At 49.5% G+C, this 17,569-nt stretch overlaps 8 protein-coding genes across 8 annotated transcripts; 3 read left to right on the forward strand and 5 right to left on the reverse strand.

Moving 5' to 3' along the window:
• Positions 1 to 17: 17 nt before the first annotated feature.
• Positions 18 to 1,316, reverse strand: An02g13080 (uncharacterized protein; the record flags this gene model as incomplete). The annotated part of the gene is made up of 1 exon (XM_001400402.1): positions 18 to 1,316. One exon carries the CDS (start codon positions 1,314 to 1,316, stop codon positions 18 to 20), a length of 1,299 nt encoding a protein of 432 aa, XP_001400439.1.
• Positions 1,317 to 2,098: 782 nt separating this feature from the next.
• An02g13090 (uncharacterized protein) lies at positions 2,099 to 3,269 on the forward strand (the record flags this gene model as incomplete). The annotated part of the gene is made up of 2 exons (XM_001400403.1): positions 2,099 to 2,567; positions 2,617 to 3,269. The coding sequence occupies 2 exons, from the start codon at positions 2,099 to 2,101 to the stop codon at positions 3,267 to 3,269; spliced, it is 1,122 nt and encodes a 373-aa protein (XP_001400440.1).
• Positions 3,270 to 4,261: 992 nt separating this feature from the next.
• On the forward strand, positions 4,262 to 6,367 carry An02g13100 (uncharacterized protein; the record flags this gene model as incomplete). The annotated part of the gene is made up of 4 exons (XM_059746732.1): positions 4,262 to 5,078; positions 5,119 to 5,563; positions 5,618 to 5,909; positions 5,960 to 6,367. 4 exons carry the CDS (start codon positions 4,262 to 4,264, stop codon positions 6,365 to 6,367), a joined length of 1,962 nt encoding a protein of 653 aa, XP_059600126.1.
• A 206-nt stretch (positions 6,368 to 6,573) lies between these two features.
• An02g13110 (uncharacterized protein) lies at positions 6,574 to 7,257 on the reverse strand (the record flags this gene model as incomplete). Its single annotated transcript, XM_059746733.1, has 2 exons — positions 6,574 to 7,093; positions 7,226 to 7,257. 2 exons carry the CDS (start codon positions 7,255 to 7,257, stop codon positions 6,574 to 6,576), a joined length of 552 nt encoding a protein of 183 aa, XP_059600127.1.
• Positions 7,258 to 7,687: 430 nt separating this feature from the next.
• On the forward strand, positions 7,688 to 8,407 carry An02g13120 (uncharacterized protein; the record flags this gene model as incomplete). Its single annotated transcript, XM_001400406.3, has 2 exons — positions 7,688 to 7,882; positions 7,940 to 8,407. The coding sequence occupies 2 exons, from the start codon at positions 7,688 to 7,690 to the stop codon at positions 8,405 to 8,407; spliced, it is 663 nt and encodes a 220-aa protein (XP_001400443.3).
• A 361-nt stretch (positions 8,408 to 8,768) lies between these two features.
• Positions 8,769 to 9,770, reverse strand: An02g13130 (uncharacterized protein; the record flags this gene model as incomplete). Its single annotated transcript, XM_001400407.3, has 4 exons — positions 8,769 to 8,978; positions 9,053 to 9,097; positions 9,166 to 9,528; positions 9,594 to 9,770. The coding sequence occupies 4 exons, from the start codon at positions 9,768 to 9,770 to the stop codon at positions 8,769 to 8,771; spliced, it is 795 nt and encodes a 264-aa protein (XP_001400444.1).
• Positions 9,771 to 11,415: 1,645 nt separating this feature from the next.
• Positions 11,416 to 12,381, reverse strand: An02g13140 (uncharacterized protein; the record flags this gene model as incomplete). Its single annotated transcript, XM_001400408.1, has 2 exons — positions 11,416 to 12,023; positions 12,078 to 12,381. The coding sequence occupies 2 exons, from the start codon at positions 12,379 to 12,381 to the stop codon at positions 11,416 to 11,418; spliced, it is 912 nt and encodes a 303-aa protein (XP_001400445.1).
• Positions 12,382 to 14,316: 1,935 nt separating this feature from the next.
• An02g13150 (uncharacterized protein) lies at positions 14,317 to 16,338 on the reverse strand (the record flags this gene model as incomplete). The annotated part of the gene is made up of 3 exons (XM_001400409.1): positions 14,317 to 14,794; positions 14,846 to 16,064; positions 16,149 to 16,338. The coding sequence occupies 3 exons, from the start codon at positions 16,336 to 16,338 to the stop codon at positions 14,317 to 14,319; spliced, it is 1,887 nt and encodes a 628-aa protein (XP_001400446.1).
• Positions 16,339 to 17,569: the final 1,231 nt, after the last annotated feature.

Below are 17,569 nucleotides of genomic sequence, written 5' to 3' on the forward strand. Positions count from 1 at the left end.
AATTGTACGTAGACGTTTCATATCCCATTCGAAAACCGCTCATCAACAATGTCGCGTAACTTCCCGCTGCCGGCATTCGTAATCAAATCCTTGCCCTCGATCCACTCAATCTGCAGCGGGGCGATGTTTTTAACTTTCCTGTTCTTCTTCCAGGTAGGGCTCTCTTCACACAAGATTTCTTCAAAAGCAGTCACTAGGTCGGATGTGTTCTCTGGCTCTGGCGCGACGATCCTCAAGACAAGCGCCTGTTCGTGCGTCTCCTTCAGGAGCCGGACAATGAACTGGCTTCCTGATGCCTTTCCTTGGCCAAGGACCCTCACGATCAATTCTCTGAGATACGCGACAGGTAGATGGGTGGTAGCGATCTTTATGCTGACAGCATCTCGGCCATGGACGTAGAATGTTTCCGCATCGTAATCAACCCAAGAAGCAATGTCACCAACAGGGTAGCGAAGCAAAGGTTGCTGCCTCTTCAACAGGCTAGTGATCACCACGTTCCCCTTAACTCCGGATGTAGTAATTGGATCGCCATTCTCGTCCAAGATTTCAAAGATGACCAATGGGGCCAAGACTTTGTAGACGGGCTTAATGTCATCATCTTCATTCTTGAACGGCTGCGCTGGAATGCCCACGTGTCCAAAATCGATACCACCGTATTCGCGGACGTAGATGGTGGCGTTCGGGAAGGCTGCACGGTAAACCGGACGGAGCTCCTTGGTAAAGCACTCGCCCGTGTACAAAATCAGCCGAAGACTGGGAAGAGTCTCGTTAATGGAAGTGAAGTATTCCGCCAGTCGACGTGTGGTTGAAACGTTGGCAATGAGAACAGTAGCTTCAAAGGTCTTCATGTAGTGAGCCATCATGTCAATTGATTCGTTTCCGCTAATAGGCAAGTGCACAATTGGAATAGGAAGTTCGAGGAGTGCTGTATTCAAGAGCATGAAACTCCCATATAGGGAGCCGTGGAAGGACATGTTTGCCACGCGGTCGCCAGGGAGGAAGCCACAGCCATGAGCCATAGCATTGGCGGTGACTTTGCCATGGGTTGACAGCTCTTGTTTGGTCATGACAACTTGCTTGGGAGTGCCAGTGGAACCACCACTGCGCATGACTGTGCCATCAATGAGGGGCCGAGTCATCACTCCATTGGGATTGGACGCGTTCGCTCTCCAGTATTCGTCGGGGTCGATGAGAGGAAGGTCAGTAACACTTTTGGCGCCTGCCGGAACATGTTCAAGAACGCGCTGGTAGAAGGGGGAATGAGAGCGAGCGAATTCGATGAGTTCGCCGATGTTATCCTTCCGATGAGATGACATTGTGTTTAACATGTGAAGTTGGCAGAGGACGGAGCTTTCGTTGATTCGAACGGTGACATACACCATCAAGATTGACTGCTCAGGCGACCCCTATATATGTCCCAACTGCTATTACCCCTCTTTTGAGCGAAATTTCTCGCTCGCCGTTGTACTATGGCCTCGCCTTACCACCCCCTTAGAGTTTCGGTGTTCTGGATATTGGCTCGAGCTTAATGTGGGGGTGTTGGTGACTTTCCCTGTTTACTCCGATTGTGTGATTCAGTTATTACTCCATGGAGACATCGGAAACCCCAGACTCTGTCAGACATTCACTTGAAGCCAAGGTGACTTGCTCACATCGCATCGGACTCTGATGGACATGTGCATGGCGCCTTACCACGGCTTAGCCATATTGGGCCATTGTATCAAACCCTGATACGCCATGTATGACCTTGCAGCGGAGGAAGATCGAAATAGCTACTCCGAGTCCTGCTTCAACGCCGCATATCTTCTTACATGCATAGCTGTTTCTTACGTGCAGGATTACTTCTTTTCTGACGCGTCGCTTTTCTTACATGCATTACATGCATAAGAAAAGACCCCAAGGCTCTGACGTGATCGTGGTGAAGCTTTCGGGAAGAAATAGCTCCAAACAGGTGCCGAAGATAAAAAGCCGACATGTACTTTGCCCAACAGCGACATAAATAAATGAGCGACGATGTACATCTTTTTGATCCTCACTACTATTACCAAAGAGCTCCGAGGGTTCTTTTACAAGAGATTAATTTCCACCGTACGCAGCCATGACTATTGTCCGTCAGACCGAACACCCAGTGGAGGTCCATGATACCGGCCTCCCACAGAACAACTGGAGTACACCCGGTCGAGCCGCATACGACTTCCGGTCTGATTTCGTTACCTCCCCGAATATGAGCATGCTCGAATCCATCGTCAACACAACACTTCTCGACGATGAGATGATGGAGGATCCAACCACTAACTATTTCCAGGAGTGGATGGCTCAGTTGACAGGCCATGAAAGGGCGCTCCTTACTTATTCGGGAACTATGAGCAACCAGGTGGCACTCCGGACGGCTCTCACCACCCCACCATACTCCATCCTTGCAGACCATCGCAGCCATATCCTGAACATGGAGGCAGGTGGGGCAGCGACTGTTTGTGGCGCTCTAATTCACGGTGTCATCCCAGCAAATGGCCATCATTTGACGCTGGGAGACATCAAGAAGCACTTTGTCTTCAAGAAAGATATCTGTGAGTGATATGACGTGTTGATTTACTTGTTCTAATACTGCGTGTATAGATGACTGCCCCACTCGCGTTATAAGCCTCGAGAACACCCTCTTCGGAACGATTATGCCCCTTGACGAAGTCCGAGATATCTCAATGTGGGCTAAGACCCAAGACCCACCGGTTCACATGCATCTCGATGGAGCAAGACTTTGGGAGGCCGTCGCTGCAGGTGCAGGTGCTCTTAATGAGTTTTGTGCCTGCTTTGACAGCGTTTCGCTGTGCTTCACCAAGGGTCTGGGAGCACCCATCGGATCTGTGATTGTAGGAAACACAGAATTCATCACAAGGGCAAGGTGGATGCGTAAGCTGCTCGGTGGTGGACTGCGCCAAACAGGGATCATTTCGGCGCCGATGTGCGTTGCACTCGAGGAAGTGTTCTTAGGGGGCAAGCTGAAACGGTGTCAAGAGAGAGCGAAATATATCTCTACAATGTGGGAACGTCTAGGTGGGTCTTTGCTAAGACCCACAGAGACAAACATGATGTGGATGAACCTGAACGATGGAAATGTCGACAAGAAAGCATTCCAAAAAGTAGCAAAAGAGCTAGGGCTCAAGGTGCACGAAAAAGAGCGCTTAGAAGGACGATTGGTAGTGCATTATCAGATATCTGATGACGCTATCAAGAAGTTGGAAATTGCGATGAGGGCTGCATTGAGTTGTTGAAAATCAGGAGATGTGTCCCAAAAGCCTGCAGCTGCCACTGTGAATAAACCCAGGTCTGTATCTCACTTGGGATTGTTGTATACGTATCGTTTATCTAAAGTTCATTGCATGATGTTTTCTCGCTTCATTTGGTCTGCAGAGTAAAAACCAGTACTAAATGTGAGCACCAGCTACATCCTCGGCCGAATAAATACCGTTACATAGTAGTAGTATCTTCAGTCTTCGACCGAAGTAGAGGAAAGGGGTCATGTATATGCAATTTGATAATGCGAGTCTGGCTTCAGCAGCGAATTGTGGGGTTTATGTCTTGGTTAATCTTAATATTATGTTAAGTTTGTACATGTCCCTCCATCCAGCGTGAGGGATGCGTACGGTGGGTAGCCCCCACACCTTCCGCTGGAGACGATAAACGATCGACTGGCTGAGAGCAGGAACGAAAATCCATTCATGCTTGGCACCAGAGTACTCTGGTACGCGCCGATTCATACGTAGAAGAAACCGCAGGAGGGAAGATATTCATTACAATAGAAGCATCCTTCATGCTAAAGTTTGCCTGTCCCTGAGAATAAGGCTTATCTGCCTAGTGGGGTACCGTCATGTGACCAATTGAAATCCACCACTGTATTTGGCGACCGTGATGTTACCTGGTTTCTTACTTGTGGAGCAATGCCTATTGTGCTCGTGCGTTTGCGTCTCCTGGACTGATACAGCTTGGCATCATCATCTCCAGTCCAAAGGAAAACAGCCTTCTTTCTACTGCTCGATTCCTGGTGAAATCCGATGTTCCTTCTCGTCTTTCGAGGATTTATGGCAATTTGAGCTAAGTATTCGTTATGACTTCTCGGCGTTCAATTTCAACTAGACGCAATGGAAAGCCTTGCTCGTGCGAGCCTTGTCGAATATCAAAGATCCGCTGCGACCACAAAACCCCCGTGTGCGACAGATGTGTCGTTCGTCAGAAAGAAAATAACTGTGTCTATCATCCTGCTCCAATGACCAAACCGCGCGATAGGCTCCAATCTGGACGGTCGAAAAGGCGGTCCTTGGGCTCCTCGGGCCTGGGTTCCGTGCCTACTCGTGTTAACCCACTAAGGGAGAGCATATCCTCGTCATCGACAACTAGAACCGTTCCTTGCGCAGAAACTCAGTTCTTCGGCTCGACAGCCTTCCCGGCAATTATCAGTGATGACCAGAATGTTGTTGATCGCTATCTGGGGCAGCTTCCTGCTCAGGAGCTTTCTTCTAGTGCAGACCATCTACACCATCAGGATAAGTATTCAGAGAAACAGATATCGGAGGGCACTAAAGTGTTGAATTTGCTGTTTGAGTTTCCAGGATTTGCAGACAGTATTTGCAAATACCTCGAGCTTTCCTATACGTGCATGGTACCGCATCCTTTTATCAAAGCTTGTATCGAATCTATACAGGAAACGATGCAAAGGTCAAGGGGTAATCGTCTGAGGCAACTTGTCGTGACTCTGTTCGCAAACACTGCCAAGCCTTTGGATGCCTTTACCACTGTGCCGGCGAAGGCCTACCATACCTTGTTCACTGGGCCCAATATCAGATGGGAAATTATTGGCTTTGTCCTTGCCATTCTTGGTGTATCACTTAAATACGATGTCAATAAACGAACCAAACCTTCGGCAACCTCACAATCTGACCAGAAGCTGGATTTCATTCATCGTCTCGCTGAAGGCGTCGATTATTGTACGGCGGTTTGCAACAATTGCAATTGTGTTAGCCCCCAGGCCCTATGGTTACTTTATGGGAATGCCTGCTTGAAGAACCTGGTCTACGGTGACATGAGTAAGTGCTCCCGACTGACACGATACTGTATCACTGAAAGTCCAGGCTGATTGTATAGGCTTCCAATTATGGCGCTGCATGGGCGATGTTTCAAGCATGTTCTTCGCCCTTGGGCTTCACCAGGAGGATTCTAGACTTGAAGCAACATATCCTTTCTATCAAGTTGAATTGAGAAGGAGATACGCAGCTCAGATATATTCAATGGACAAAACAATCAGTACTTTCCTTGGCCGCCCACCCAGAATTTCGGGATCTTACTGCGCCAATACCATGCCCGCTGATATTGACGATGAGGTACTTCTGCTAGACGGAGAGGAACTAGATGAGGTATTGTGCAATGTCGATGCGAACGGCTGGAATATGGATCGTCAGTTCCGTGGTGCGACCTGGAGGCGGATGAAGCTGATTATCAGCCAGTTTCGGGAGGAAATACTTGGTCTATGTCTAGGGACGCGTTTCTCGAGTGGCAGTGAGGCTCTGGCAAAGTGAATACCCTCTGATCTCGGGAACGTTCTAGGTCACTAATTACAACTCGACAGGGATATACTGGCCCGACAGGAAGTTGTGTGGGACCAGATTCCACCAGAACTCAAATTTGACGAAGTCACAGGGTCTCAGCACATACCTCCTCCTCAGCGGTATGTTGTGATGACTACTTACATGGATCAAAAATACACCTGCTTCTTATTGCATCGAAAACTCCTGAATGAGACGACGGAATGGACGCGAGAGCATCTGTACAGGATCTCAAGGTCACTGTTGAACACAGTATTGCAGGTAGTGTCGCTCTCTGATCAGGTCTCCAACATGCAGCGAGATATATCCTGGCCCGTAGGTGCTTATATTTACTCTTGTTCTACACATAACTGAGTCTGTTCCAGATGCTCTATTACGGGTTACCAGGAGCCAGTATCCTGGCAGTGGACTTACTGAAGCACCTGCACCCTTCATTCAACACTCCGAACCCCCATATCAATGTGGTTCCTCGAGCCGAGGTCATACAAAACCTGGCCGTGTTTATCTCGAACCTTCAAAGGAGCATCAATCGAAGAGAAGTGAACTGTGAAACTTGCAGACGGGCACATGGGATTCTGTCCCGTATCCTAGACGAGATAATCGACCCAACAAACGGCGAACCAGCAATCTTAGATACTGCAGTACAGCAGATGCCAACCAGCACACCGATTCCGTTTCCCTCTGGAATTGATAATGACCTCAATATTGAAAGCTTCTTCAGCCAGCTTGGATACTGGGACTTGGCGCTTGATACTTCGGCCACCGTGCTATAGTCTTCCAGAAACCGACAGGCCTACAGAAATTCTGTTGTGGGCTCTTGCCAGCCACAACCCTGAGATACATCATTTATGGATCGTCTAAAAATAACATGGTGGACCCACGGAGCAGTAAGTCAATGATCATAATTTTACTATATAATGTATTATGTGCGTGGTGAGGCTAGAGTTTGTTTCAATAGCATGGAAACCAACCCGAAGGGTTACAAGAGCCCAATAACAACCTCACCCTTAACTCTGGCATCGAGGTTAAGCTGCACTTTCGCACGCAAATTAAGTCGAATTCTAATCTGCAAGCTGCCGCTCTTCTCCGGAGTCTCCCACTGCAAGTCCGGATCGTCAATTTTCATGTTCATACCACCAGTGGTAATCTCCTTGACGGTGTTCTTGACGTCGCCGGCTTTGTCGCCGAGGCCCTGGTCGCCAACGGCCTTTGTCGCGTTACCGACGTCTCCTACTGGGTCGGGCATCTTTGATCCTGGATCTTGCGGTTGCTCTTGAGAATTAATATTATCACCCCCTTGATCGGCTGGGGCTACTTTTGGCTTCGTGGGTGGGTTCGATTCCTTAGGGAGCCCTTGCGCCTGTGGGCTCTTTCCAAGTCTTTGTTGGTCTCCCTGTGGTGAATTTACACTTTCTGATGGCGGACTTGAAAGCTTCTTCCACTTCCGTTGCTTGTTGAGTTTTGGTGGTTTGGGAGAGGCAGGCAAGCTTTCTGTTGGGCTGCTTGACGTTCCAGGTGGTTGTTCGCTTCAAGGTTGCGAATATATGTTAGCCAAACGTCTTATGACACGAGCGATCTTGACAGTGGGAGCTAAGGGGAGAGCTAACTTGACATGAACCTTCCACACTTACATGGCAATGTCTTCTGAACCTTTGTCGCCCATGTTCCGAGAGTTACGGGAGGACCCTTTTATCCACGATTAGGTTCGCCGCATTACATGGTGGGATGTAATGGACACCGGTGAGCTTAAAAATCCATCTACCGATCTGATATCCGCATGATGCCGGTTCCAGCAAGAAGTCTTCCGCATCCGGCGAAATTGCAACTCACATACACTCTAACTTTGTTGCACAAGCGGCATCCAAGATGTCATCCAACGTCGTATCGGCACTACCGAGGCGATGGAATGCAATGGGTAGTTCCGCAGACGGGCCTCACCGGGGTGCCCGAGAATATATGAAAGTTGCAGCCGAACTAGACCATGTTCCTACTCAGAGTCTATGATCCTTTCATAAAAGCTTTACGTCTATATTCTAACAACCAGCAAACCGCCACAAGCTAAGCTGCCCAGTATGGTATTCTCACTTGTCATGATGTCAACGTTAGTGCCCACCATCATAGGGCTAAATGAAGCTACGAAGGGCGCTCGAGATCAGGAGGAAAGCCGCAGAGCCGAGTCACGATCACGACGATGTCATCTGATAGCCACTTGCGAGGAAACCACGGGTTCGCCGACTCAGAGACAGCAGGTCCACAATGCTAAAGTGTATCTGGACAAGGACTATAAGGTTCGTATGACATACAATTGCGGGGATTTTCGCATGACAGGTTGCTAAATGTGTTAGATCTACATTGTCAAACAACCAAGTCCTAGCATGGCCCCTTTCACTGGACAATTCTACACGCACCCAGCTTTTGGACAAGATAACTCGGCCGGCCTTATCTCGATGAGCCCGGAAGAACCGCCTCTCGCGCGGTGGGTGTATCTGGACAAGGACACAAAGCAATTAAGCTATGGAAACAGAAAGGATAGCGAGGAGAACGTGTGCGGTCCGTTCGATTGGACGGAAGACGAAGAATATGTCACCTTGGAGGGGAATGAGCGATGGCTGGCAGTGCGATTGCCAGACGATGCGCGGAAGGAGCAAGAGGCTAAGGATCTGGGACTGGATGATGATAAGGCTGTGAAGGGTCTTTGGAGGCTTTACTTCGATCGCGATGACAATAGTCTGGACCTTCCAGAGGGGACAGAGACGGTGAAGATCCGTTTGAAGCGGGATCCAGTGGAAGAAGAAGATGATGATTCCTTCTGAGTCAACCAATGCCAACAAAATCGTGGATAGACAATGATTGGTTGCACCGGTCTAATGGTATGTTGCAAACGGATAGGCAGAGTTGTTGTTGCAGCCCTCCGTAGCGACGCCAGAACGCCGTTTTCGGAAACCCGCCTTAACTGATACGCTACGGTAGATTGGGTTAGTCATGGGCACGAACAATCCTAGCATTGGTCCGGAGTTACTTCAATCTTAATACATTTTATCTGCCAGCAGACGATCAAAACAAAAACAAAGTGGTATCACATTAGCCGAAAACCCCAATCCTCAACCTCAGACCAATCACCCATCATGACTGCACGTTTCATACCTCATTAGAAAACGTAAATCAATCAGTCGATCACCGAGTCGGGATGAAATGCTGCGAATCCTTCTCCTGCTCGCTGAACGACTCACGGAACGCAGCAATCGCAGCAATGATAGCGATTGCAATGAACGCAAGGGAAATAAACGACCAGATAACACCCCAGCATTGCGAGGATCCTCCGTATCTCTTAGCGAACTGGCTAGCATCGGAGGTGTTGACTTTGCGAAGGATAAGGTCGTCACACTATACTTACAGTTAGCACATCACCGCCATCATACCACATCAAAGATGACAAGGAAAGATATAAGAGAACTCACAATATCCCAGACACTATAAAGTGCAGACATAACCCCAATAAACAGCTATATCCCGCATGTCAGCACACCGTCCTCATACAATGAACAAAACAAAAAGAAGAAAGGGAACATACCACAACCCACTTCAACGCCTCCCCATGCGCAATAAACCAACAAGCGACCAGCAACCCCACCGCCAGCAAAATAGTAATAATAGTCAACCAATCCCTCCGTGCCCACCAAAGCGTGAGCAAAAAGCACACTCCCAGAACAATACTGGCGACTTTACTCGCGACGATATCGAACCCGGCAAAAATCAACAGCGAGCCGATAATCGACGACCCGAGGTATCCAGCAGGTAATGTCACGGCGCTCATTCCTCCCTGCATGTGCGTGACGCCGCCTTCGTGCGGGTCAAGGGAGATGGATTTCACGCGCCCGCCGGTGCAGCAGGCTGTTATGGCGTGGCCGAATTCATGGAAGGCGATTACTAGCATCTATCCTTTGTTAGCATTCATGATTTCAGGGTAGGCAAAGAGTGGGTGAGGGGGTTGGTTATTACCTTAAACGGCCACAACGACCACCGCACATACGGCAAATTCCAAAGCAGCGCGATAACAACCACATACGCTGCCATCACGCCTAATGTTACTGCCTGGGCGTGTGTAACGCTCAGATCGCGCTTCATTATATGGTGATCGACGGCCCGTTGGTCGAGGACCATGTAGTAAGGCGCCATGGTTGTTGCGATGAGCTTAACGAAAGTTAGGATACGAGTTGCGCGCCGTTTGATAGAAAGGAGTGTTTAATATAAAGCGACGACAAATATTCAAAGAAAAGAATGAAGACAGGCACCGGCGCATATTTATCGTCGTCTCACATGCGACAGCACTACGCGTTCTACTTGGCGTTGCCCTGTAAATTCCTGCTGCTTCGGGTTTAGTTCGTGGCTGGGCGTGGGGTATTTTTAGTACGGCTTTACGTGGCGGTGACTAACCCGGCATTTTTGAATATTTCACATTAAACTTAGGTTGCCATTTTTCTGTCAATCACATTGTTAATTGAAATAGAATAGATTGTATAGTGTAAGCACTTCTTTTATCTAGTCGTGTATACCCGTTTAATTCCCGTCTTATATATCTAAATAAGCAGATATCCTCTGTGCAGACTTACGCAGGGTCTCGTAGGGATCAAATTCCTTTTTTCCTTTCTCTTTCAGCCTTGTTGATGGGGTAGATACGCGGAGGGGTTTCCACTGGCCTATCTTATCCAGTTATCCTGTCCTATCGTTTTCAGTCTGGTTAGTGTCCACTGGAATTTAAATGGTTTGGATGGGTTCCACGGGCTTGGCGTTTCACCAGCCTCAATTTTAGTTGTTGGATCGGGCTGTGTTAATCTACCGTCGGTGTAAATGGAATCGTTGAAGTCGATAGTTCATGAATTATCAATGCAGTAAGGAAAATATTGCAGAGAACAATTGTAGATCTTTTGCAGATCCTGTCACTTTCTGCATGTAATATTGACTGAGATTCTGATGTCATTACTTTATATTTTTTCCTTTTTGGATAAAAGTAGAAGATTAGTTCTCGTCTAATCAAAACAACAGACAACATTTAGTTCATGGAGATCTGCAAAGTTATCTTATACATTCTCAGTCTTCATGAGATATAGTTAGCCTTTGCTATGGATACTAGTTCATCAGTTAACTATATGAACTAGTATCATTCATCCCGCACCACTCACCATCCACCTACTAGCATACACAGCCTAATCATCCACTCCAACAAAACTACTGCCATACTATCCACGTTCACAATAAAAGAACCATCGATACTCCCCTCAGCAGTGAATATCAAGACCCATCTAGGGCTACTTACTCTCTCAACGCGTCCCCAAACGCGTCATTATTGGTCGCCCTACGAGAGTGGATTTTCGCGATTCCTTTTACATCTCGGTCAGTCCAGGGATCTCATTGGTCTGTTTAGTTTTGAGGACCAGATCATGTCATATCTGATCTGGTTTATCGGTCTCGATGATCTGTGAGTGGGGGTTGGTGGGGGTCGGGCTGGCGTGGGTATTCACTCGCGGGATAGGGGTGCACTGTACTGTGTTGGGGATGGGGGTAAGTCCAGTAACTGTGGGTAGTGTAGGGCCTTGCTACTGGTTGGTTTAAGTTATGTCTGTGGTTGGGAGATGGAAGGATATCAGAGGAGTTTACGGCTACATGGTGATGTGGAAGGAAGATATAATATATGGCAATAATATTGAGAGAACATGGTGACAATTTAGTAAGCTTGAAACAGACGGCTCGGTGTTGTAAGAACAGTCTCGGATAAGAAGACAACATCAATCGATCATAAGGGTGGGAAGAAGGTTTGATCCGATCAAACGACGTCTCCAGCTTTACTCCCCCCTTCTGCTCTCCAGACGATCCAACTAAGGGTGATTGTGAATTTCAACCCAAAGGCGAACCACAGGCTACTCGCCATGGTAGCAACTTTAGACAACCCACCCGCTGTCATCGCCCCCAGAAACAACGCCAGGAATGCTCCAATCCGTCTGTTCCGCTTGGCGTTCTTCTTTGCGAGTAGATCCGGGTCGACCAGTAGATCACACAACAAGGTTGTGAGTACTACAGTAGGAATCTCATCATATGCGAGAATCCTTGACGCGCAGATCTGCCCGCCTGCCTGGAAGGCAAGTAGGGTAATGGGCAGAATCTGCATCCACTGGATCGGAGCCCGGGGATCTTCTGGCTTCGGGGAGACCACTTTGGCTTCAACCAGAATGGCAGCAGCGAGGAGGCAGATGGTTTGGGTAGCGAACGAAAGAATCAGAGTTGAACGACGCCGAGGGCTCAGTCTTCTGGCTACCTGGATGAAGATGACGTTGCTGGTTATAAAAGTGCATAGGGCTATGAGTGATTTGGCCCAGAGGTAAGCTGGATATCTAGGTTGGGAGGAGGCACCGAGGGCGATGAAGAGGGTATTCCCTAGATTCATTAGGAGCTGGTATAGGCGACTATAGTCAAACAACTATGACGTACCTGTCTGCATGCTTGAGAAGCTACCCCATGCGTTAAAGGATAGCCCGTCAACTAGCCCGCTGACAAACCCGCAAACTATCAAGACTATGTCTGCATATCTGGTGTCGATCTCGGCTTGGAAGTGTCGAGCCAAATTTGAATAAAGGCCTCCACCTTTTACGGGCTGATTAACAGAGAGGGAGACATTGGTGCTATTGCCAGAGGACCAGAGTCCACCCTTGTCTTCAGCAAATTGGAGATGTCCTCTGTTTGTTGTTCTTACTGCTGGGACCGGTTGAATATCCTCGGACGGATAGGACTGCATGATGTAAACTAGGGCACTTGAAAAGAAGCAGTGATAGAGCTAGGAGAAATTGCGATGGATAAAGTTCCTTAACTTGGGCATCCAACGTGCCGGACGTAGGATCTATATGTGGCAGACACTGCCTGGATCTTCATAATCATGGCGAGTCACCCGTGTGTCTCCGCGCCAAGGAGTTGGATCATCACCCATCCTAACCTTCGAGTTGATACTATTATCCGGAGAGACACACGTTTGGCAATCCTCGTGGTTGGTCTTCACCGCCTCTCTAAACGTTTCAGTTTCAGCCCAATATGCGACACAAACACGCCTCATCCTGGAGATGCGAATTGTGCAGGATAGCAATACCGCATCGGACTCATCAGGCGACAATATCCAGGGATTCAGTGTATTCGGGTTTGGACGTATCGTATACTCCGCCGCGCGCTACCTTGGCACAACCTTGGCAGGCCTGCCAATCCGGTTCCGCTGAGCGGCAGAGGCTCATGCTACCCGTCGGTCGGGAGCTGCCAAGCTTATATTCTCGGCCCTCGTTGTGATTTGGTATCGGCTGTCCAGTATTGACTGCGGACGGTGGGAGATTCTGGGCAGGTGGCGCACTAGTCCGGGTAGATCCCCATTCTCTGCGGGATGGAACGGGATGGATGAGCTAGAACCGAATCATGAAGAGTTTCATCGTGTTATATGCCTTGATAAGCCACATCACGGCGTGATGGCTGGATAGTATCCGTATCAGGACCTTTAACGTCAGATACCACACCATCAGCACTTGAACCTATCCAACAGTAGACCATAACAGACTCACCTGTCATGATTCCGCTTGGAGCCAGCAGTAAGTGGCTTTTGGGTTTGTCCAAATCTAGTAAACTTTATATTCAGTTGCCGCTGAGCCACGCTGGGCATGTGTCCAAGAATACTTGGCGTCTCTCGAGTGTGTGGTCTGCGAACATCTTTTCGCGGCAAATGTGAGCCCAGACAAATACCCCCTCCGGATTGAACAGATGGGGAATCCATATCTATATCTCTTATCGATTCACGTTTCGTTGACCAGTCATAATTGAGAGCCAGTTAGAGCTTGGGCTGACGAAGGCTATTTCCAAGTGAAGCACAGGTCACGGAGCAGGCAGCCGCAATCAGCTCGTATTGCCATGACAATCATCATTTGTATGCCAGATCCAGGTTGTGGCGTCATATTTCGCATCATCAATCCCACAAAGGCCGCCATAATTGTATTATGTGCCCCATAAATTTGCTGGTATCCGCGGACTTGATAGATCGCGGAGCAGGCGGACCACTGGTGGTACTGGTAAGTTTCTGGGCTGTAAGGTGGCTAAACATTAGCAAACTAACCTTATCATATGCCTTCTTTACGAATTGCTCTGCAATAGAGAATGCTATGGGTGATTGACTGGATATGGATTGGCAAGTGCACTGGAGTGTCTCGAGAGGCTTTTGTGCGATGGAGTAGCACTGCATGCAGCCAAGTGATTGAACCCTTTGGGAACAGCGATACTCACATGACCACGCTTGGCGATGTTTCTAGCCTAAAGTCAACCTTTCCATGGTGCCTGATTGGATTTACCATATACTTTACTAGATTCTACAAAGGTAGGCAGCTGGTAATATCATAATCAATCATGGCTATCGAACTAACATAATAATCATAACAAACGACAATCAAGCCCCCGTCAAAGCAAGAGAGCCGTTCAATTGTACACCCGGATCTTTCCATTTTTCATATACATGGACCGACGCAACGGACAGGGTGCGCTTATTTGCAGTGTCATGCGGCGCAAGCATGACAGGGTAAGTGGTGAAGAACACAACGAAACAGTCCAGTGGCGGACTCCATAGCAGACTCCATAACTCCACGCAAGGCCGGCATACTGAATGTGACAAGCACATCCATGGTGTAGACGAAAGAAATTAAGATTATGTTCAAATGGGGTATCTTGCCGCATCTCGGGGTATCGACATTGGTGGCATACGACTACCAACACCAGCAGCTCCTCCCCGCCCAGTACCTGCCCGCAAGTCAAAGTCGGGATTGTTCTCTAGGAGAACATCATGCTTCCGCTGCGCTGGAACGGGAGGTGGCCGCCAGCGGGGATTGATAGGCCGCTCAGATATTGATGTAAAGTGGCTTACTTCGCTAGTAGTCGGTGAGCTGGGTCCTTCAGCCATATCTTCCATCGGTTTCCTCTCACCAGTAGCACCTGGTGTCAAGACAGCCGGCAACCGAGGGTTGCCTGCCGCCGACTCGTTGGTAGCAAACCGAGGGTCTGCATCTTCAAAATAGTCCGTTGAAGGAGTTCGAGCATGTTGTCGTGGCCCTTCATACGCATGGACAGGCGAGGACGAGGGGCCGGTCCGCGGTTCTTCTGGAGCCCAACCGGCACGCGGAGGAATATATGATCTAAAGACCGTTAGCATTCAAACACAAGGTTAGAGAGGATACACAGCTTACGCTGTCCGACTATAGAGGCTTGAAGGACTGATAGGCTCCGGATAGCCATCTGCTGACAGCGCATGTGGCTGGGGTTCGAGGTGCGCTTCATGCGATTCATGAGAGCCCATTCGTCGTGGCTGTGGTTGCATTTCGATAGCCTGGCCGATTGGGCTACCATGATCGGGAGATACTGCCATTCCAATTGGCCCAGGGGACGGCTGTCGAGCGACGGGCGGTGGGTGGTGATAGCCGTACTCATCTTCAGGCGGCGGAGTTGGCCTAGGAACGGGCCCAGGCATGTAATCACCCGGAGGGGGTCCTCGGTATCCTCGTCCCATCATTCCGGGATGTCCACCTCGCATGGGACCCATTGGGGCACCGTTTGCACCCGGAGGAGGCGGGCCCCGGGGTGGTCCTCTATAAGGCCCCCCACGGCCATAAGCCCCTCGAGGTGGATAACCACCCCGTCCGCGCGCAAACCCTGGCGGAGGGGCCCCTCTCCGCGAGCCGACACTGCCGTCGGAATACTGATTGCGCAAACGAGGATCGGATGGTGGAGCTTGCGGACCAGGAACACCAGCATCATCAGGCGGAGAGTTATAGGCTGCCACATCTCTCCGCGCCCGGGTGTACTGGTTATCGGGCATTGGAGGGTCAGGATGAACAGTCCGTGAGTTCAGTGGCGTGCGATCGTCATCACTGTCGTGTGTAGTCGTACGGAAAGTAGCAAATGTAGGGCCCGTCTCGGATGAAGGCGAAGACCCAGTTATCACAGGCTCCTTTGTATCCAGGTTCGCTGCTGCTGCTGCCGCCGCCGCTGCGTTCTGGCGGTTGTAGAAGTTCTCCCCGCTCATTTCAGCATTTTCGTTGATCCGCTTCTTCCTTGCCTTGCGGCTCACGAGTGTCCGCCGCATTGCACATGTAACTACGCCGCAAGTGACAAGTAAAATGGTGGCAACTAATACAATCCATCCTGCCCAGGCCATGTGCGGTACAAACAAGAGAATATCGACCAGGAACGCGAGGAGTGACACGAGAAGAGTAGGAAGCAGTAGGATCAACAAGGCTAGCAAATAGCGGGGCGAATGCGACGGTGAGTGAAAATGAGCCGCTGCGGCCATGCATAGGCATACGAGTGTGAGGAACGCAGCGACGGGATGGACGATCAGAATTGCTGAGAGCGATCTGCGGGTGCCAGGTGCAATGCTAAATGTACCGTCTTCGGAAGTTATGTCATCTGAACTAGAGTCAGCTGCGATTCAAGTCAGGAATTTAGCGGTCCTCATGAGATTGGTAACAAAAGCACAAGAGGGCAACGAACCGTCGGCGTAACCAACATGAATGCTGGTGCACACATCGCCTTTGCAGTATCCGAACACGCCATAGTCAATGTTATCATGTCTCGCAAGCGCAATGCTTTTGACGATAGGGGTGGAAATGACAGAGATAAGGAGAAGCGCAAATGCGATCAGGAGGAGGATGGTGAGGGGAGTGGCGGGTTTGAGCAGCATGGCGATTAAGGGAGCGGAGCGGCGCTGCGGCCGCGATAAGAAAGGTTGGCGGAGGGACCAAGAGCGAACAAGAGGCAGCTCTGGCGAGCAGCCCTTGGAACTAACTATCTAGAATAGTGGGAAGAATAACAGAGAAACTTCATTCGAGAAGGAGAATCCGGAGGAGGAGGGGGGGGGATTGGAACCGAAAGAGAGGACCGAAAGAACGACTGGGTTGAGTTGGATGGTGAATGAACGGATGGCCTGGACTGCGAAAGGCTGAGAGATGATCGAAGGGGAAGACGGCCGGCATCAGCCGCTCGTGATTGGTGAGGGGCCGTCCGTTAGTCAGTAGTCATTCTCCGCCACGGTGCAACACTCAACCCGTCAATCAGACCGTCCCTTTTCATTCTTGCCTTCCTATCATCTTATCCTGCTCACTGCCGATCAGCTGCATCCTGAATTTTCATTCACATTCATCCTTTGATTCCATGATCTTCATTTTTCTTTTTTCATTTTATCTTTTCTTCCCATTTCCCCTCCATCCATTGACCTTGCTGTGTTCTCGTCCTCCCGTCTCCTACCGTGGCTAAGCCGCCTAGTAATGCGCATCCACCCGTCTGAGAACGCAGTAAGCAATGCCCCCGTTCCACGCAAAATTGTCTTCTGATTCGCTGGACCGCAGATAACGATAATGGGGCCGAGTCCCACGCACCACGAGTCCAACTTGTCTGAAATGACGATGGGCCCGTTTGACATCTCAAAAGCTCGGACGAACCACCCTATCCTGCGAAAACTTATTGCCTAAACTCCATTAACGGGATTTCTCTGGGGTTCTGAGCTACTAATAATAGACCCTTGAACAATTCTACGTAATTGCACATGCGTAACGACTAACGAACAAACCACCTTGCAACGCACTTTCGCACACTTCGCAAGCCCAGGTGGAACGTCCCGTCTGACCCCATCTCCCGTCCAGGTACAATCTGGTTTTTCCTAAGCCTATCTGGTCACTCGTGCCGCAGACTTGTTTTAGCCAAGGACCGGTTGGAGTTTAGAATCAACCACCGCGGGGAGAGAAATTCGGATCCCCGAAGCATACCCACATAAAACAGACAAGCGAGATTTCAACGGACTAGGACCCACGGAAGAAGCCATTGCATTCTGCCTAAGGGCACGCCGTAGGGATTTTCACATGAACCAGACAATACGTCAGGGGATTACTCCGACAAACGGCTGACCGGGACACATT

The sequence above is a fragment of the Aspergillus niger genome, assembly GCF_000002855.4.
Source record: "Aspergillus niger supercontig An02".
In the NCBI taxonomy this organism is placed as follows: domain Eukaryota; kingdom Fungi; phylum Ascomycota; class Eurotiomycetes; order Eurotiales; family Aspergillaceae; genus Aspergillus; species Aspergillus niger.